Source organism: Capra hircus, chromosome 6, assembly GCF_001704415.2.
Source record: "Capra hircus breed San Clemente chromosome 6, ASM170441v1, whole genome shotgun sequence".
NCBI classification, from domain to species: Eukaryota; Metazoa; Chordata; class Mammalia; order Artiodactyla; family Bovidae; genus Capra; species Capra hircus.
Window position 1 is genome coordinate 65,442,080 of NC_030813.1, and position 19,343 is coordinate 65,461,422.

Consider the following 19,343-nt stretch of genomic DNA (forward strand, 5'->3'; position numbering starts at 1 on the left):
CAATTGTGCGGTAGTTTGAACATTCTTTGGCATTGCCTTTCTTTGGGATTGGAATGAAAACTGACCTTTTCCAGTCCTGTGGCTACTGCTGACTTTTCCAAACTTGCTGGCATATTGATTGCAGCACTTTAACAACATCATCTTTTAGGATTTGAAAATAGCTCAACTGGAAATCCTTCACCTCCACTAGCTTTGTTTGTAGTGACGCTTCCCAAGGCCCACTTGACTTCACATTCCAGGATGTCTGGCTCTTAGGTGAGTGATCATACCATCGTGATTATCTGGATTGTGAAGATCTTTTTGTATAGTTCTTCTGTGTATTCCTGCCACCTCTTCTTAATATCTTCTGCTTCTGTTAGCTCCATACCATTTCTGTCCTTTATTGTGCTCATCGTTGCATGAAATGTTCCCTTGGTATCTCTGATTTTCTTAAAGAGATCTCTAGTTTCCCATTCTATTGTTTTCCTCTATTTCTTGCATTGATCTCTGAGGAAGGCTTCCTCATCTCTCCTAGCTATTCTTGGAACTCTTCATTCAGAGGCTTATATCTTTCCTTTTCTCCTTTAATTTTTGCTTCTCTTCTTTTCACAGCTATTTGTAAGGCCTCCTCAGACAACCATTTGCCTTTTTTCCATATCTTTCCTTAGGGTTGGTCTTGATCCCTGCCTCCTGTACAAGGTGACAAACCTCCATCCACAGTTCTTCAGGCACTCTGTCTATCAGATCTAATCCTTGAATCTATTTGTCACTTCCACTGTATAATCATAAGGGATTTGATTTAGGTCATGATATTAACTACTGAACTACACAATATCTCAATAACTTCTGGGGTTTCTAAGAGATAATGTACTCTATGTTTTCATAAGACAGACAATTATTTACCCAAGGGGATTTATATGATCAATAAACCAAGGTTTCCATTTACCTGACTTCCTCCTTTTAATGACCTAATGGTAAACCCTAGATCAGAAATCTTGATATGATTTCAAAGTGTCCATCGTTTAAGCTCTAACCCTAATACTTATCAGTCCAAGAGATAACCACTTGGGATGAGGTTCTTAGTCTAAGTTTCAGTGCAATAGTTGGTGGCTGTACCAGTATGTCTGAAGAATATGCTCACATAGCGAAAATGCTTACTAGAATGGGAAAAGATCTCCTATGCAGAAAATAAAAAGGGAAAAAACACACACTGAGGAGTTATAAATTGCTCAAATGTGCAATTAGATACTATCTACTCTGTAAGTTAGCTCCTAGTACATTCCCAAGTTTACCTTCTTACTCATGAATTTTTTTAAAGTTGAATTTTTGTAAAAAATCAACTTAATTGCAAACACTGTAATTAGAATCTTTAATTATAATTTTAGGTCTGCAACTTTCTTTGCGCAATTATGCTAGTTAATGATTCTGAGACAGCAGTGTATATGTGTGTGTGTGTGTGTGTGTGTGTGTGTGTGTGTGTGTGTGTACGCTTGCTCCTTTGGGTCTTAATTCTTTTTGCTAGGCTGCTTTTTTCCTCTCAGGCTAATGTCACAACAAATCTGATCACTGACCTACACAGGCAGACTTAGGAGTTTAGGTTCTGCTACTGAGTATGCACATTGCATAGAGATAAGAGTATCAGCTAAGTCTCCCCAAAGTGAAACTTAAATTTATTTTTTAGTATTTACCTATTAAAAAACTGCTTCTGTAAGATATGAATTAGATACCGTCATATCCAGTTTTGTGTAATGGGCAGTAATAACATAAGTATCCTGCCCCTCTGTATCATAATACATTTCTTTATGTTTAGAGTAGCACTCATAAGTTTCATTTCCTGACCTGGCCATCCATGCTAACATGAATTCAAACTTTTGCTCATTATGTTCCTTGCCTTTCCAACAAAAGTAATATCAGTGAAAATCATTCCATATGAACAATATGAAGGCCAAATCATGTCTATTTCACATGTGTGGAAATTAAGCTCTGTCTTCTCTAACAGATTTACCAGTATAAGGGAGTATCTGTGTCTGTGTTACACATGTATATAGATTAAGCAACTTTCATTTTCTTCTCTAGATTCGGGCAAAAATCAAACAGTAGCTGTTCAGTGATCAAACTATCTCTGGACTCTCCCTCAAAATCCTCTTCATATCACACACATGATATACACCTCTTACTAGTGAATGACCCTTCAGCTCCAAATTCATCCTCTTTTCCCTTTCTTTGAGACGTGAGAGAAGCACTCTGTACACTCTGCTCCTTCATCAGCTCATGTAATGTTAGGCCTTGTCATTAGAGGATATTGCCACGTTTTAGCAAAGAAAGAGGGCTTTCTTTCCTGGTTCTCTTCCTGGTTTAGCTGCATTGTTATCCTTTGGTTCAGCTTCAAAGGACTACCATGCTGTGAGTTTTCAGCCAGTAGGCACGATATTCCTCTGACCAGCTTCAGCATGTACCTTCATACGTTTCTTCACTGGCTGTTTCTTCACCAGCGGCAGGTGTATCCTCCTCTAGCCACAGAGTCCTCTCTGGTGAGCTCTAAATCTTGGGCTTGGGGGAAAGGACTCCCTTCCAGTCCTGAGTTCCTTCCTTGTTCATGATGCTTACCCGAGAAGCAAATTCTGCACTTCCTGCATTTGCTAAATCTACATTGCTTAGAATCTCCTTTTACATTTTTATTTAACCATCTTTTCCGAATTAATAATTCATTTTATTAAATTTTCCCTGTTCTAATTATTGTTATGGATTCTCTCCTCTAACTGGACACTGATGATAGAGTATGTGCCCAGTTGATGGTCTCACAATTAATTAGGCTGCCCTCAGCCGACTATTGGTAGGAATGAGTAAACAAGGTACATAAAGATGAAATTCAAGTAGAAAATTTGACATGACCAAAGAGAATTCTATAGGACAATGTTAGGTTAGGTGATTCGAGGACAATATATGTTAGGAAAAAACATCTAGGGCCTTGAGTAGCTCAAGAGGGTGCAGAGATGTTAAATATATATTTCATTTTAGGGTAATTTATAGTGTATAGAAGTGCATGTGCTCAGATACATACACACATAATCCAAAATACATAAAATAAAACAATATATGATTTTTTACAAATGTAAATGTTGCCAACTCAATGTTGCCTACTCAATTCAACCTATAGAGTTTGCGCTAGATAAGTCTGCACTAAATGAGTGCATTTTCACATTTAATGTAATCTGTGGCAGTATCCTCTCAAATATGAAAGCTTATCTTAAGACTGTTAATTTTTTTGTTGTTGTTTTAATTCTTGGGCTAAAGTCACTAAAAAGACCAACATTCTAAACTTAATTCAGATTTGAGAGAGTTTAAATTTGCTCTGTTGTTAATGACAACTCATTTAACATCAGCAACCAGCTTTTATTTTTTATTTATTTTTGCATATACCTTATTAATATTTATTTCATTTTTAAGAATCATAGCAGCAGACAGGACCACAAACACCCAACTGCTAGATGCATGACTGCTTTATCGTGACAGCTTCGCTCAGACACAGTTGTGTCCCCGGTTCTGGACACATTGTCCTTAACCTTAAGTGTTCAGCTTCACACATCAGCATTCCCTGCCCTGGGTTTCAACTTGACATCAGTGGATTTCTTCTGCAAATCTTTGATTCTTGTAGGACAATTAAAATTTTTTTTTCCCATTTTCTTATTTGCATTTTCCCAGAATTTAGGATTTTAAAAATATATAAATTTACCATCAAATGCCTGGAAGGAGTTCCTATATGGAAACACTAAATGATGACAGTTTCTTTTTTTAAAAAATAATTCAGCTTTACTGAAGTATAATTGACAAAACTATATAAGATATTTGAAGGAATCATAGTGATAATTTGATATACATAGTAAAATGACTCCCCCTGTCTAGTTAGGTAACACATCCATCCCTTCATATTTATTATTTGTTTATTTGTTTTTGGCAAGAATATTTAAGCTCTACTCTTGTTGTCATTCAGTTGCTAAGTCTTGTCTAGACTCTTTGCAGCTCCATCAACTGCAGTAAGCCAGACTTCCCCGTTCTTCACCATTTTCCAGAGTTTTCTCAAACTCGTTTCCATTGAGTCAGTGATGCCATCCAACCATCTCATCTTCTGTCACCCTCTTATCCTCTTACTCTCAATCATTCCCAGCATCATAATCTTTTCCAATGAGTCGGCTCTTTGTACCAAGTGGCCAAAGCATTGGAGCTTCAGCAACAATCTATTTTTTTTAGTGAATTTCAATTATTCAATACAGTGTTACCAACTGTAGTCACCATGCTTTACATTAGAGCCTCAGTCTTTATTTGTCTTGTAGCTGAAAGTTTATACCTTTTCACCAACCTCTCTTTATTTTCCACACAGACAAACATTTATCTATTCCCTGTGGTACAACTTTTTTATGCCACATGAAAATAATACAATGCAATATTTGTCTTTCTCTGTCTGGTTTATTCACTTAATGCCTTCAAGGTCCATCCATGTTGTCAAAATGTCAAAATGCCAAAATTTTATTCTCCCTGTGTGATATATGTACATATATTAATATATATCACATCATATTTCCATATCTTGGCTATTGGAAAAATGGTGAATAAAACAGGAGTTCAGGAATTCCCTGGTGATCCAGTGGTTATGACTCAGTGCTTTTACTGCCAGGGTCTGGGTTCAGTCCCTGGTCAGCGAACTAAAGATACCACATGCTACACAGGGTGGCCAAAACAAAACAGAAAAACTAATGTAGATTTCCCTTGGGGATCTTGTTCTCATTTTGGATGTATACCAGACATGGATTACTGAATAATATGGTAGTTTCATTTTTAATTCTTTGAGGAACATCCATACTGTTTTCTATAGCAATTATACTAATTTATAGTTTCAATAATAGTGCATAAAAGTTCCTTTTTCTCCATATCATTAACAACATTTATCTCTTGCCTTTAAAAAAATTTTTTTTGAGGTATAGTTGATACATATGTTGATGTATATGTTTCATCCATACAACATAATGATTCACAATTTTAAAGTTTATACTCCATTTTAAGTTATCATAAATACTGTCAATATTTCCTGCGATATGCTATACAATATATCCTGATAGCTTAATTATTTTACACATTGTAGCTTGTATTTCTTAATCTTGTACCCCTATCTTGCCCCTCCTCCTTTCCTTCTCTCCACTGGTTACCACTATTCTGTTCTCTACATGTCTGAGTCTGTTTCTTTTTTGCTATATTCATTAGTTTATTTTATGTTATAGATTTCACAAATAAGTGGATAAGTGATATCATGCTGTATATCTCTTGTCTTTTTGATGACAGTCATTCTAACAGGTGTGAGATGATATCTCATTCTGGTTTTGACTTACATTTCCTTGATGATTATTGATGGTGAGTATATTTTCATGTACCTGTTGGTCATTTGCATGTCTTCTTTGAATAAATATCTATTCAGTTTTTATTCCTTATTTAAATTAGATTGTGGTTTTTGTTTTGTTTTGTTTTTTTACTATTGAGTTGTGGCAGTTCTTTATATATTTGGGATGCTAACCTCTTATCAGATACATAATTTGCAAATATTTTCTTCCATTCTGTAGATTACCTTTTCAGCTTATTGATTTATTTTGCTCTGTAGAAGGTTTTGGTTTGATACAGTCAGTCCTACTTGTTTATTTTTGCTTTTGTGGGAGGTTTAAAAAAATCATCACTAAGACCTACGTCAAAGGGCTTCTCTCTCATATTTTCTTCTATGAGTTTTATGATTTCAGGTATTATAGTCAAGTCTTTGATCCACTTTGAATTGAAGCTACTAGCTTTCTAAATGTTTCGGTAATCCCAAAGAATGGTCAGAACAAAAGGAGGAGAGTTAGCTTAATCCATTATCACCACTGGAAAAGAGTCACTTCATACATTTTGCCAAAAATACATGACTGTTTGTCTAAAACCCTCAAGTAGCAAACATTATGTGTCTAGGAAAAGTACATATTTTGATATATATATTTTTTTGAGGTAAAATAATTCACTTTGCAAAACGAACAAACAAAAACTTTAACACAGTTCTATTAGCACCAATATTCACTAAACAAAATCTACAACACCGAAAACTTTGATATTTTGGGGTCCTATACCATTTGCCTTTCTGTTTTAGCTGGTAATAAAACACCAAAGGTAACCATATTAAGAACCATAATTTATATAATATTTTGCTATTCTTTCAACTGTGCTTGGCACAATTCTGTTTCTCTGCACTTGGCTCCACATAGAGTTCAGGTGTTCATTCTCACTGTGTCTCTAATTCATGGAAGCATTTACTAAGACAAGCTGCACAGAAATACAAGCTTTACTGCCAACTAATGTAGAAGTTGAAGGCTTCCCTGGTGGCTCAGACAGTAAAGCATCTGTCTACAATGCGGGAGACCTGGGTTCAATCCCTGGGTCAAGAAGATTCCCTGGAGAAGGAATCTCCAGGAATCCCCATGGCTATGGGGTCACAAAGAGTCGTACATGACTGAGTGACTTCACTTTCACTTAACGGAGAAGTTGAAGTTAGAGGGAAAGCACTTAAGGTTTCACATATTAATTTGAAAGAACTTCAAAGATCTATAGTGTTTAATATCAGTCATCTCCCAAATTGATAGCTTGGTTGGTAAAGAATCTGCCTGCAATGCAGGAGACCCTGGTTCGATTCCTGGGTTGGGAAGATCTGCTGGAGAAGGGATAGGCTACCCACTCCAGTATTCTTGGGCTTCCCTTATGGCTCAGCTGGTAAAGAATCCACCTTCAATGCAGAGACCTGGGTTCAATCCCTGGGTTGGGAAGATCCCCTGGAAAAGAGAATGGCTACCCACTTCAGTATTCTGGCCTAGAGAATTCCATGGACTGTATAGTCCATGGGGTCACAAAGAGTTGGACACAACTAAGTGACTTTCACTTTCACCCCTCTTGTACTTGACATCTTCAGCCATCCAAGTTCATCACGTTCTCTGACTGTGAGGTCAGAGAAGTGGCTCTGGGTGGAAGAAAACCATATTTTGTGATAAAACTGGCATAACTAACTCCTAAAGGAAAGGTAGGCATGTCCCAATAAATTGTATAAATTACAGGAATGTAAATTGATGCAGTCACTACAGAAAACAGTATGGATATACATGGAATTTAGAAAGACAGTAATGATAACCCTGTATAAAAGAGAACAAAAGAGACACAGATGTATAGAACAGTCTTTTGGACTCTGTGGGAGAGGGAGAGGGTGGGATGATTTGGGAGAATGGCACTGAAACATGTATAATATCATATATGAAACGAATTGTCAGTCCAGGTTCGATGCAGGATATAGGATGCTTGGGGCTGGTGCACTGGCATCCCCGAAGGATGGTAAGGGGAGGGAGATGAGAGGGGGGATTCAAGATGGAGAACACGTGTACACCCATGGTGGATTCATGTTGATGTATGGCAAAACCAATACAATATGGTAAAGTAACTAGCCTCCAATTTAAATAACAAATTTAAATTAAAAAAAAAGAAACCTTGCTCCTGAAAAGAAAAAAAAAAAGAAAACAGTATTGAGGTTCCTCAAAAAACTAAAAAGAGTTGCCATATGATTCAGCCATCCCACTCATGGAAATACATCTGGAAAAAAGCAAATACTCTAATTTTAAAAGACACATGCTTTTACAAGTGGTTGACCAGTTTTCCCAGCACGACTTGTTAAAGAGATTGTCTTTACTCCATTGTATATTCTTGCCTCCTTTGTCAAAGATAAGGTGTCCATATGTGTGTGGATTTATCTCTGGGCTTTCTATTTTGTTCCATTGATCTATATGTCTGTCTTTGTGCCAGTACCATACTGTCTTGATGACTGTGGCTTTGTAGTAGAGCCTGAAGTCAGGCAAGTTGATTCCTCCAGTTCCATTCTTCTTTCTCAAGATTGCTTTGGCTATTCGAGGTTTTTTGTATTTCCATACAAATCTTGAAATTATTTGTTCTAGTTCTGTGAAAAATGTGGCTGGTAGCTTGACAGGGATTGCATTGAATTTGTAAATTGCTTTGGGTAGTATACTCATTTTCACTATATTGATTCTTCCGATCCATGAACATGGTATATTTCTCCATCTATTAGTGTCCTCTTTGATTTCTTTCATCAGTGTTTTATAGTTTTCTATATATAGGTCTTTAGTTTCTTTAGGTAGATATATTCCTAAGTATTTTATTCTTTACGTTGCAATGGTGAATGGAACTGTTTCCTTAATTTCTTTTTCTACTTTCTCATTATTTGTGTATAGGAATGCAAGGGATTTCTGTGTGTTGATTTTATATCCTGCAACTTTACTATATTCATTGATTAGCTCTAGTAATTTTCTGGTGGAGTCTTTAGGGTTTTCCATGTAGAGGATCATGTCATCTGCAAACAGTGAGAGTTTTACTTCTTCTTTTCTAATTTGGATTCCTTTTATTTCTTTTTCTGCTCTGATTGCTGTGGCCAAAACTTCCAGAACTATGTTGAATAGTAGTGGTGAAAGTGGACACCCTTGTCTTGTTCCTGACTTTAGGGGAAATGCTTTCAAGTTTTCACCATTGAGGATAACGTTTGCTGTGGGTTTGTCATATATAGCTTTTATTATGTTGAGGTATGTTCCTTCTATTCCTGCTTTCTGGAGAGTTTTTATCATAAATGGATGTTGAATTTTGTCAAAGGCCTTCTCTGCATCTATTGAGATAATCATATGGTTTTTAACCACTTGTAAAAGAATGAAACTAGATCACTTTCTAACACCGTACACAAAAATAAACTTAAAATGGATTAAAGATCTAAATGTAAGATCAGAAACTATAAAACTGAGGAGAACATAGGCAAAACACTCTCAGACATAAATCACAGCAGGATCCTCTATGATCCACCTCCCAGAATTCTGGAAATAAAAGCAAAAATAAACAAATGGGATCTAATTAAAATTAAAAGCTTCTGCACAACAAAGGAAAATATAAGCAAGGTGAAAAGACAGCCTTCTGAATGGGAGAAAATAATAGCAAATGAAGCAACTGACAAACAACTAATCTCAAAAATATACAAACAACTTCTGCAGCTCAATTCCAGAAAAATAAACGACCCAATCAAAAAATGGGCCAAAGAACTAAATAGACATTTCTCCAAAGAAGACATACGGATGGCTTACAAACACATGAAAAGATACTCAACATCACTCATTATTAGAGAAATGCAAATCAAAACCACAATGAGGTACCACTTCACACCAGTCAGAATGGCTGCGATCCAAAAATCTGCAAGCAATAAATGCTGGAGAGGGTGTGGAGAAAAGGGAACCCTCCTACACTGTTGGTGGAAATGCAAACTAGTACAGCCACTATGGAGAACAGTGTGGAGATTCCTTAAAAAATTGCAAATAGAACTACCTTATGACCCAGCAATCCCACTGCTGGGCATACACACCGAGGAAACCAGAATTGAAAGAGACACATGTACCCCAATGTTCATCGCAGCACTCTTTATAATAGCCAGGACATGGAAACAACCTAGATGTCCATCAGCAGATGAATGGATAAGAAAGCTGTGGTACATATACACAATGGAGTATTACTCAGCCGTTAAAAAGAATTCATTTGAATCAGTTCTGATGAGATGGATGAAACTGGAGCCGATTATACAGAGTGAAGTAAGCCAGAAAGAAAAACACCAATACAGTATACTAACACATATATATGGAATTTAGGAAGATGGCAATGACGACCCTGTATGCAAGACAGGAAAAAAGACACAGATGTGTATAACGGACTTTTGGACTCAGAGGGAGAGGGAGAGGGTGGGATGATTTGGGAGAATGGGAATCCTAACATGTACACTGTCATGTAAGAATCGAATCGCCAGTCCATGTCTGACGTAGGGTGCAGCTTGCTTGGGGCTGGTGCATGGGGATGACCCAGAGAGATGTTGTGGGGAGGGAGGTGGGAGGGGGGTTCATGTTTGGGAACGCATGTAAGAATTAAAGATTTTAAAATTTAAAAAATAAAAAAAACATAAAATAAAAAATAAAGATTTAATGATCTAATAAAAAAAAGGAAATGACTGATTAGTATAAGATTAAACAGCTTTTCTTATCATACTGGAATAGCAAATAAATATATTTATTAAAACAAAAAAAAATAAAAATAAAAAAAAAAATAAAAGACACATGCACCCCAATGTTCTTATCAGCACTATTTAGAACAACCAAGACATGGAAACATCCCACATGTCTGTCTATAGAAAACTGGCTTAAGAAGATGTGACATACACACACACACACACACACACACACACACACACACACACACACACACACACACAATGGGATAGTACTCAGCCACAAAGAAAAAAAAAAAAAGAAATATCACCATTTATGTGAACAGGGATGGACCTAGAGAATTTTATACTTAAGTATAAAGTGAAGTAAGTCAGATAGAAAGACAAATACTGCATCATATCACTTATATGTGGAATCTAAGCAATAATACAAATGCATGTATATACAAAGCAGAAACAGATTCACAGACATAGAAAACAAACTTAAGGTTACCAAAAGGAAGGTGGGGGAAGGATAAATGAAGAATATATGATTAACAGATAAAAACTACTATGCATGCCATAGATAAGCAATGAGGATTTACTGTATAGCTCAGGGTACTGTATTCAATATCTTATAATAACCTATAATGGAAAATAATCTGAAAACAAAGTAACTGAATCATTAGGTTATACACCTGAAACTAACACAATATTGTAAATTAACTATAGTATAGTTCAAAAAAACTGGCCAATCTTGTTTATGAGTATCTGCAAGAAAGGAAAACCTTCAGTTTTAAACCCATGTTTATCCAGATGGAAAACCTCCATGCTTGTCATCCTTCCCCATGGGATATCAGATAAAAGGAAGAAACTGGGGAGGATGACATGATGGAGGATGGCCAGGCAAAGCCTGGGACAAGGGCATCTCCTCTAATTCTCATTCTCTGACAGCAAGAAAGGTGGATGAAAAATTATTTATACAAAAAATTTCTATAGTACAGCACTACAGGTAGCAGTAGAAGTTGTTGCAAGTAGACTAATAAAATTCTTATGCTCAACCAAGAATTTAGTGATGATTGGTCTAGTGTACTGATTTCTAACCCAACAGACCAATCTCCCTCTTTTACTGGTCTCATTTTAAAGAAAAATAAAGACCAGTTCCATAGAATTCAAGTGATAAGATTCTAGTTTTTTTAGATTGATTTATATGTATCTATTATAAATGAGGACTGTTTGTTGCTGTTCAGATGCTAAGTCGTGTCTGACTTTTTGCAACCCCATGGATTGCAGCACACCAGGCCTCCCTGTCCTTCACTATCTTCCAGAGTTTGCTCAGATTCATTTCCATTGAGTTGGTGATGCTATCTAACCATCTCATCCTCTGCCACCTGTACTGTATTTATTGATATGACCAGTATGACCAGAAATCCACCTTATTCAATGGCAGTAGAAGGTTTCCATTTGTAACACTGATCATGACCACAACCTGTAAGAAGCAGTTATCTATGAAACCATACAGACGTATGGAAGTCAAGTAGGGGTTTTAATCTTAGAAAGTGCTTCTCAGTAATATAATTACTTTATTTAAACAATTGTTTCCCACACTGTAGCTGGGTAGAAAGCTTTGAAAATAATAAAAAATATAAAGAGTTAATCTGACCACTTAAGTTACCATGGTACACCATTCTACAGGCAGATTAACAGCCTTAACTCTCCATGTATTGGGGCAGACTAAACAGGCATGGGGCTTCCCTGGTAGCTCAGATGGTAAAGAATCCGCCTGCAATGAGGGAGACCTGGGTTAGAGCCCTGGGTTGGGAAGATACCCTGGAGGAGGGCATGGCAACCCACTTTTGTATTCTTGTCTGGAGAATCCCCATGGACAGAGGAGCCTAATAGGTTACAGTCCGTGGGGTTGCAAAGAGTTGGATATGACTGAGTGACTAAGCACAGCAAACAGGCAAAACAGGCATGAGACAGATATATAATCTATAACACTAAAAATATGTGTTTATTTTGAATTATCTCCCATACTTCCCATTATACAAAGTAAAAATATTATGCAAAACTTACCATGTCTGTATCTGAGACAGGGCCAAAACTGGTCACATAGATGTTAGTGAAGACTTCGGTAATACTGTCTGGTATGAGAAAAAGAGATTGAATATAGATATTACATTATGAGAACCAGAGGCGAGAAAAGGGGTCAAGAGCATGGCATGGTGAGAAAGTTCTGTGATAATCGAGAATATTGCTGTTTGTTTTCTTTTCAACATTCACAACCAACAAATATAGCTATATGGCTTAATTACTCCCTAGGGTCTCACAGTCCTAAATGCTAAATACCCAGAAAAATTATGAAATTCTTTTTGGAAACTATACCTGACTGGAGCCTTTTGTTTTGAGCTCAGAATGATTTCTCAGAAACTATCTTAAATGTACCAGTATAGAAAATAAAATACACTTACTATCTTTACTGCTTGATACAGTCCTAAAGTTGATCATTAAACCAAATATTTCAGATAGTATTTCATGATGGTAGAGATTTAGTTTGTAGACTGTAAACTACTGTATCTTCTCAATAATGTACAAACACATTGCTAATCACTATAAGTAAACATAATTCATATTAATATAAAAAGGTTTATCATTCAGTGACACAAAAAAGCAAATAACATTCATTAATCACAAGGATTACTTCCAAAAAAGATTGCTTTTAAATGTATTTAAGAATGCCTGAACTGCTAAAATTGAATTAGATTTGGAAGTTATGTAACTTATAAAGTGTAGCATAATTAACTGGATTGCTCTGCTAAACAGGTGAGTTAGATTTTTGATTTTCAAATAAGCCAAATGGCGATGGGAGAAAGCTCAAAGTAAAAAAAAAATTAAAAATAAAGCCCTTTCAATATTCTTATAAGAAAAAAAATAACATCATTAATTTCTACCATCATGAACTTAATGCACAACTGCTAAGTGACAAATGTGTAATTCTACACAAATATCATGAAACATTTTAACATTATACTGGACATTAATTCACAACCATAAGACAGCAAACTAAGTTTAGGATAGAGTATCTACTAAAGCAAAAGTAAAAGAATTTTGAAATAACAGAGTAGACTGTTTACTCTTCAAAGATCTTAAAATATAATAAACTTCATGACAAATCTGTGAGATAGAGTCTCTGCTATCATCCCAATACACTTGAACACGACATATGGAAAGTTAAGGAAATGTGCCCCAAGACCCACACTCTGTAGAGTAGACAGAGTCAGGTTTTAGGACCCATGCAATCTGGCTCCTGAGCACGGAAGGTAAACAAAATATTGGATCTCAGTCAAGAATTAATTTAAAACTGTTTTATTATTAATGACATATTCTACTCTCCACAATACTCTGTGCCAAAGCCTAGTATGATGTTCCAAATAAATATATTCATTCAACTTTGTTATTTTATATACTATTTTATTCCAAAAAAATGGTACTCATGAAATTTTGTTTTGAAACTCATCTATAAAGTTAATTCTCAGCTGCCACCTGCCCCCAAATATCTGTACAGCGTCTGTTCCATAGCTATACAATTTGTGCAGTCACATAGGTCTCTGTGCTCAGAAGAGTCCTGTACTTGGTCTAATGTTCTCTTTCCACTTCCCTGAAATTCTTAATTATGTTCTGAATAAAGCACGCTACATTCTCATCCTGGACTGGGTCTCACAACTTAAGTAGCTGGTCCTGAGTCTGACTTATATATGTTTTTTCCTTTTACTCATACCAAATCAATCATACTTTCACATTTACTCAAACAACTGAATAAAATTTTAGTCATTATAGAAATTGACTTAAAATGTTCCAGAGGAGAGACATTAAAATGTTAAGGTAGTCTTCACCCAAATATACGCAAATGGAAGTATTCTCCTCAGTCTGGAGTTGATAAGTTAGAAAAGAGTGATGATAAAAATACATGAAAATATTCATGCTAAGAATATGAAAGAATACCTACTTACACACCACAAGACAAGTAAAAAGTAAGGTAGAATATGGTCATCCTAATGAATGCAATGAGGTGCCAATTAAGAATCTAAAGAGAAAAAAATAAGATTACCCTCAAAGCTCTAAGCAGTAAGAGAAACACCTCAAGAAACCGAACACAGGTATGCAAAGTTGCCCTAAAGAAAATGATTTCAAAGTTCATTGACTTCATAAACACAGTTAAAGAACTTACACATTGCAAGGTATATTCTCCTGTTATGCATATTCGAAAAAAGCAGAGGAAAATAAAGTGTCCCGAAAACTAGAGATTAGTCTTCAAAGGCAACTTACACCCCTGTGAAGAAATGAGTTATGCAGTCACTGCTGCTAAGAAATCCAGTAATCTGAGGTATGGAATAGTAACTGAAGTTAGAGACCTGGGAGCCATCAGTAAAATAAAAAAATGTGTGCAGTGACCAGTTTGGAGAGAGGGAATTTCTACAAGAGGAAAAGGCTGGAGTGATTTTATACACTCTTTGAGACGCTTGATTGTGAAAGAGAAGGGGACTCTAGCAACAGGGGAAGGTGGGGGTAGAGGAGAGAAAGTTTTTTGCTTGCTGGTTTAAGGTAGAAGATAGTTAAGTATCTGCCAATGCAGACAGAAGGGACTAAGGGAGCAGGTGAATTTTTAGGAGACAAGATCAATAAAAGAGAAATATTCCTGAGTAAGCATGTAATGCATTCACTAAAAAGGCTCACAATATATACATGGAGGGAAGGAGGAGGGACTATCCTTAATTATGTGTAGTGAGAAGAGTTGAAATAAATGGAAGTAGGTTTTCAGGTCTAGAGGCAGGAAAGTTCCTGGAGAGGAGAGAAATTCTGAGTTACATGCAAAATATCGGTTCCATCACTTTTACTAAAATAAATGATGATTCCAAGTCAAAAGTTTGATAGTTTAAATAATTATATTAACAACATTTACAATAGTATACATCCATAGAAGACCAAGGGAGCATCTGTTGCCAGCCTTTTGTCCATATCCCCTTGACAATCATGATTCCTCGCCATGCTGGGATGTTCTGCTGTAAGCTCCTGTGATTCTCTCCTTGAGGGCTTTTCCTGGCTGCACAAGGCAGAAAGGAATTGCAGAAAAGTCTGTGCTCCTGGGAACAGCCATCAACAAATGACTGATGAGTTGGAGGAAATATAACTCAACTTTATCTCTCTCTCAATGGACACAACTCTCAGGCATGCTCTACACCATTTCCCAGATGACCTCCATGGGATGAAACTCCAGCTGTGCTCAGCAGTAACCTGCTCATGATGATACCATGCTTTGGCTGTCCTCCCTGGACATTTTGTCCTTCTTCAGCTAGTGCCTGTTGATATCACTTCCCAATTGATTGTGTATCAAGTATCATTCACTTACTCTAAGAAGAAAGGATAATAATAATTAAGGACTTGGGAAATATATTAGTTGTATTAAAAGATATTAATTAATTGGAGCTAATCATCCAAACAATAGGCTCTACTGTCTTCACCCCTGCAATTTTGATATTAATGGTAATATTAAGTAGTATGTGAGCTCACAATACAAAGAGTACAATCAAACTGTAGATGACATCTCTTCAGAAAGATCAAGATGCTAATAATTTTGATCACCATGTAGCGCAAATAGACTGTCATGCACATATTTTAAGACAAGTTAGACATTGCTGTGTTTTGCTTTACTCTCAGAAACAACGAAGACATTGTGCTTCCTGGGATTATTCCCAAAACACCTACATGTGCCATTTGTCATCAGTCAAGTTTGTTGTCAACAAATACTTTCTAAGTTATTTTTGTTTACATGGCACTCAGTGTTCCTATTAAAAGTTAGAAACTTGGAATCTGATAATATTATTTGTCACCATTCTACCACAAAAGGATTGCTATTCCTTACCCCAAATCTTTCTCCAAGTAGACACTCAACACATGTTTGATGAATACAGTGCCCAAAAATCAGAAAGAGTTAAGAAGAAGAATAAAATCAGTATGAACTGTGTTTTCATACAATCACTTTTCACGGTAATTCTAAGTTTTGGTCTTTGATTCCTTGTGATGATTTGGAAACATGAAACATAAACATACATTTAATACATGAAATTTCCTCTCAGTATGAGATTCCTGATGCTTTTAAATTTTTGAATTTTTATATATTCTGTTTGTTCTTCTAGTTTGTTTATCTATATTTTTATGCTATAATTATACTTTAAATTTTTTTTTAATTTCATTTTTTTACTTTACAATACTGTATTGATTTTGCCATACATTGACATGAATCCACCACAGGAGTACATGAGCTCCCAACCCTGAACCCTCCTCCCATCACCCTCCCCGTATCGTCTCTCTGTGTCATCCCAGTGCCCCAGCCCCAAGCACCTTGTATCCTGTATCGAACCTAGACTAGCGATTCGTTTCTTACATGATAGTATACATGTTTCAATGCATTCTCCCAAATCATCCCACCCTCTTCCTCTCCCACAGAGTCCAAAAGTCTATTCTTTACATCTGTGTCTCTTTTGCTGTCTCACATATAGGGTTATCATTACCATCTTTCTAAATTTCATATATATGTGTTAGTATACTGTATTGGTGTTTTTCTTTCTGGCTTATTTCACTCTGTATAATCGGCTCCAGTTTCATCCACCTCATTAGAACTGATTCAAATATATTCTTTTTAATGGCTGAGTAATACTCTATTGTGTATATGTACCACAGCTTTCTTATCCATTCAACTGCTGATGGACATCTAGGTTGCTTTCATGTCCTGGATATTATAATGAGTGCTGTGATAAACATTGGGGTACATGTGTCTCTTTCAATTCTGGTTTCCTCGGTGTGTATGCCCAGCAGTGGGATTGCTGGGTCATAAGGCAGTTCTATTTCCAGTTTTTTAAGGAATCTCCACACTGTTCTCCATAGTGGTTGTACTAGTTTGCACTCCCACCAACAGTGTAAGAGGGTTCCCTTTTCTCCACACCCTCTCCAGCATTTATTGCTTGCTGACCCTTGGATCACAGCCATTCTGACTGGTGTGAAATGGCACCTCATTGTGGTCTTGATTTGCATTTCTCTGATAATGAGAGATGTTGAGCATCTTTTCATGTGTTTGTTAGCCATCTGTATGTCTTCTTTGAAGAAATGTCTATTTAGCTCTTTGGCCCATTTTTTGATTGGGTCATTCATTTTTCTGGAATTGAGCTGCATAAGTTGCTTGTATATTTTTGAGATTAGTTGTCAGTTGCTTCATTTGCTATTATTTTCTTCGATTCAGAAGGCTGTCTTTTCACCTTGCTTATAGTTTCCTTTGTTGTGCAGGAGCTTTTAATTTTAATTAGATCCCATTTGTTTATTTTTGCTTTTATTTCCAGTATTCTGGGAGGTGGATCATAGAGGATCCTGTTGTGATTTATGTCATTGAGTGTTTTGCCTATGTTTTCCTCTAGGAGTTTTATAGTTTCTGGTCTTACACTTAGATCTTTAATCCATTTTGAATTTATTTTTGTGAATGGTATTAGAAAGTGTTCTAGTTTCATTCTTTTACAAGTGGTTGACCAGTTTTCCCAGCACCACTTGTTAAAGAGATTGTCTTTAATCCATTGTATATTCTTGCCTCCTTTGTCGAAGATAAGGTGTTCATAGGTGTGTGGATTTATTTCTGGGCTTTCTACTTTGTTGCATTGATCTATATTTCTGTCTTTGTGCCAGTACCATACTGTCTTGATGACTGTGGCTTTGTAGTAGAGCCTGAAGTCAGGCAGGTTGATTCCTCCAGTTCCATTCTTCTTTCTCAAGATTGCTTTGGCTATTCGAGGTTTTTTGTATTTCCATACAAATTGTGAAATTATTTGTTCTAGCTCTGTGAAAATACTGCTGGTAGCTTTTCTTGCCTGGAGAATCTCAGGGACGGGGGAGCCTCGTGGGCTGCCATCTATGGGGTCGTGCAGAGTCGGACACGACTGAAGTGACTTAGCAGCAGCAGCTTGATAGGGATTGCATTGAATCTGTAGATTGCTTTGGGTAGTGTACTCATCTTCACTATATTGATTCTTTGAATCCATGAACATGGTATGTTTCTCCATCTATTAGTGTCCTCCTTGATTTCTTTCATCAGTGTTTTATAGTTTTCTATATATAGGTCTTTAGTTTCTTTAGGTAGATACATTCCCAAGTATTTAATTCTTTTCGTTTCAATGGTGAATGGAATTGTTTCCTTAATTTCTTTTTCTGCTTTCTCATTATTAGTGTATAGGAATGCAAGGGATTTCTGTGCGTTGATTTAATATCCTGCAACTTTACTATATTCATTGATTAGCTCTAGTAATTTTCTGGTGGAGTCTCCAGGGTTTCCTATGTAGAGGATCATGTCATCTGCAAACAGTGAGAGTTTTACTTCTTCTTTTCCAATTTTGATTCCTTTTATTTCTTTCTCTGCTCTGATTGCTGTGGCCAAAACTTCCAAAACTGTGTTGAATAGTAGTGGTGGGAGTGGGCACCCTGTCTTGTTCCTGACTTTAGGGGAAATGCTTTCAATTTTTCACCATTGAGAATAATGTTTGCTGTGGGTTTGTCATATATAGCTTTTATTATGTTGAGGTATGTTCCTTCTATTCCTGCTTTCTGGAGAGTTTTAATCATAAATGGATGTTGAATTTTGTCAAAGGCTTTCTCTGCATCTATTGAGATAATCATATGGCTTTTATCTATCAATTTGTTAATGTGGTGAATTACATTGATTGATTTGCAGATATTGAAGATTCCTTGCATCCCTGGGATAAAGCCCATTTGGTCATGGTGTATGATCTTTTTAATGGATTCTGATTGTTAGAATGTTGTTAAGGATTTTTGCATCTATGTTCATCAGTGATATCGGCCTGTACTTTTCATTTTTTGTGGCATCTTTGTCAGGTTTTGGTATTAGGGTGATGGTGGCCTCGCAGAATGAGTTTGGAAGTTTACCTTCCTCTGCAATTTTCTGGAAGAGTTTGAGTAGCATAGGTGTTACCTCTTCTCTAAATTTTTGGTAGAATTCAGCTGTGAAGCCATCTGGACCTGGGCTTTTGTTTGCTGGAAGATTTCTGGTTACAGTTTCAATTTCCGTGCTTGTGATGGGTCTGTTAAGATTTTCTATTTCTTCCTGGTTCAGTTTTGGAAAGTTGTTCTTTTCTAAGAATCTGTCCATTTCTTCCACGTTGTCCATTTTATTGGCATATAATTGTTGATAGTAGTCTCTTATGATCCTTTGTATTTTTGTGTTGTCTGTTGTGAGCTCTCC

The 19,343-nt window shown here is 36.3% G+C and overlaps 1 protein-coding gene across 1 annotated transcript in view; it reads right to left on the reverse strand.

Moving 5' to 3' along the window:
* GABRA2 (gamma-aminobutyric acid type A receptor alpha2 subunit) overlaps positions 1-19,343 on the reverse strand; it is a 175,961-nt gene that overhangs the window by 99,629 nt on the left and 56,989 nt on the right. Inside the window, exon 4 of the mRNA XM_005681573.3 lies at positions 12,125-12,192. Within this exon, the coding sequence (XP_005681630.1) occupies positions 12,125-12,192 (68 nt within the window). The remainder of the gene's footprint in view (positions 1-12,124; positions 12,193-19,343) is intronic.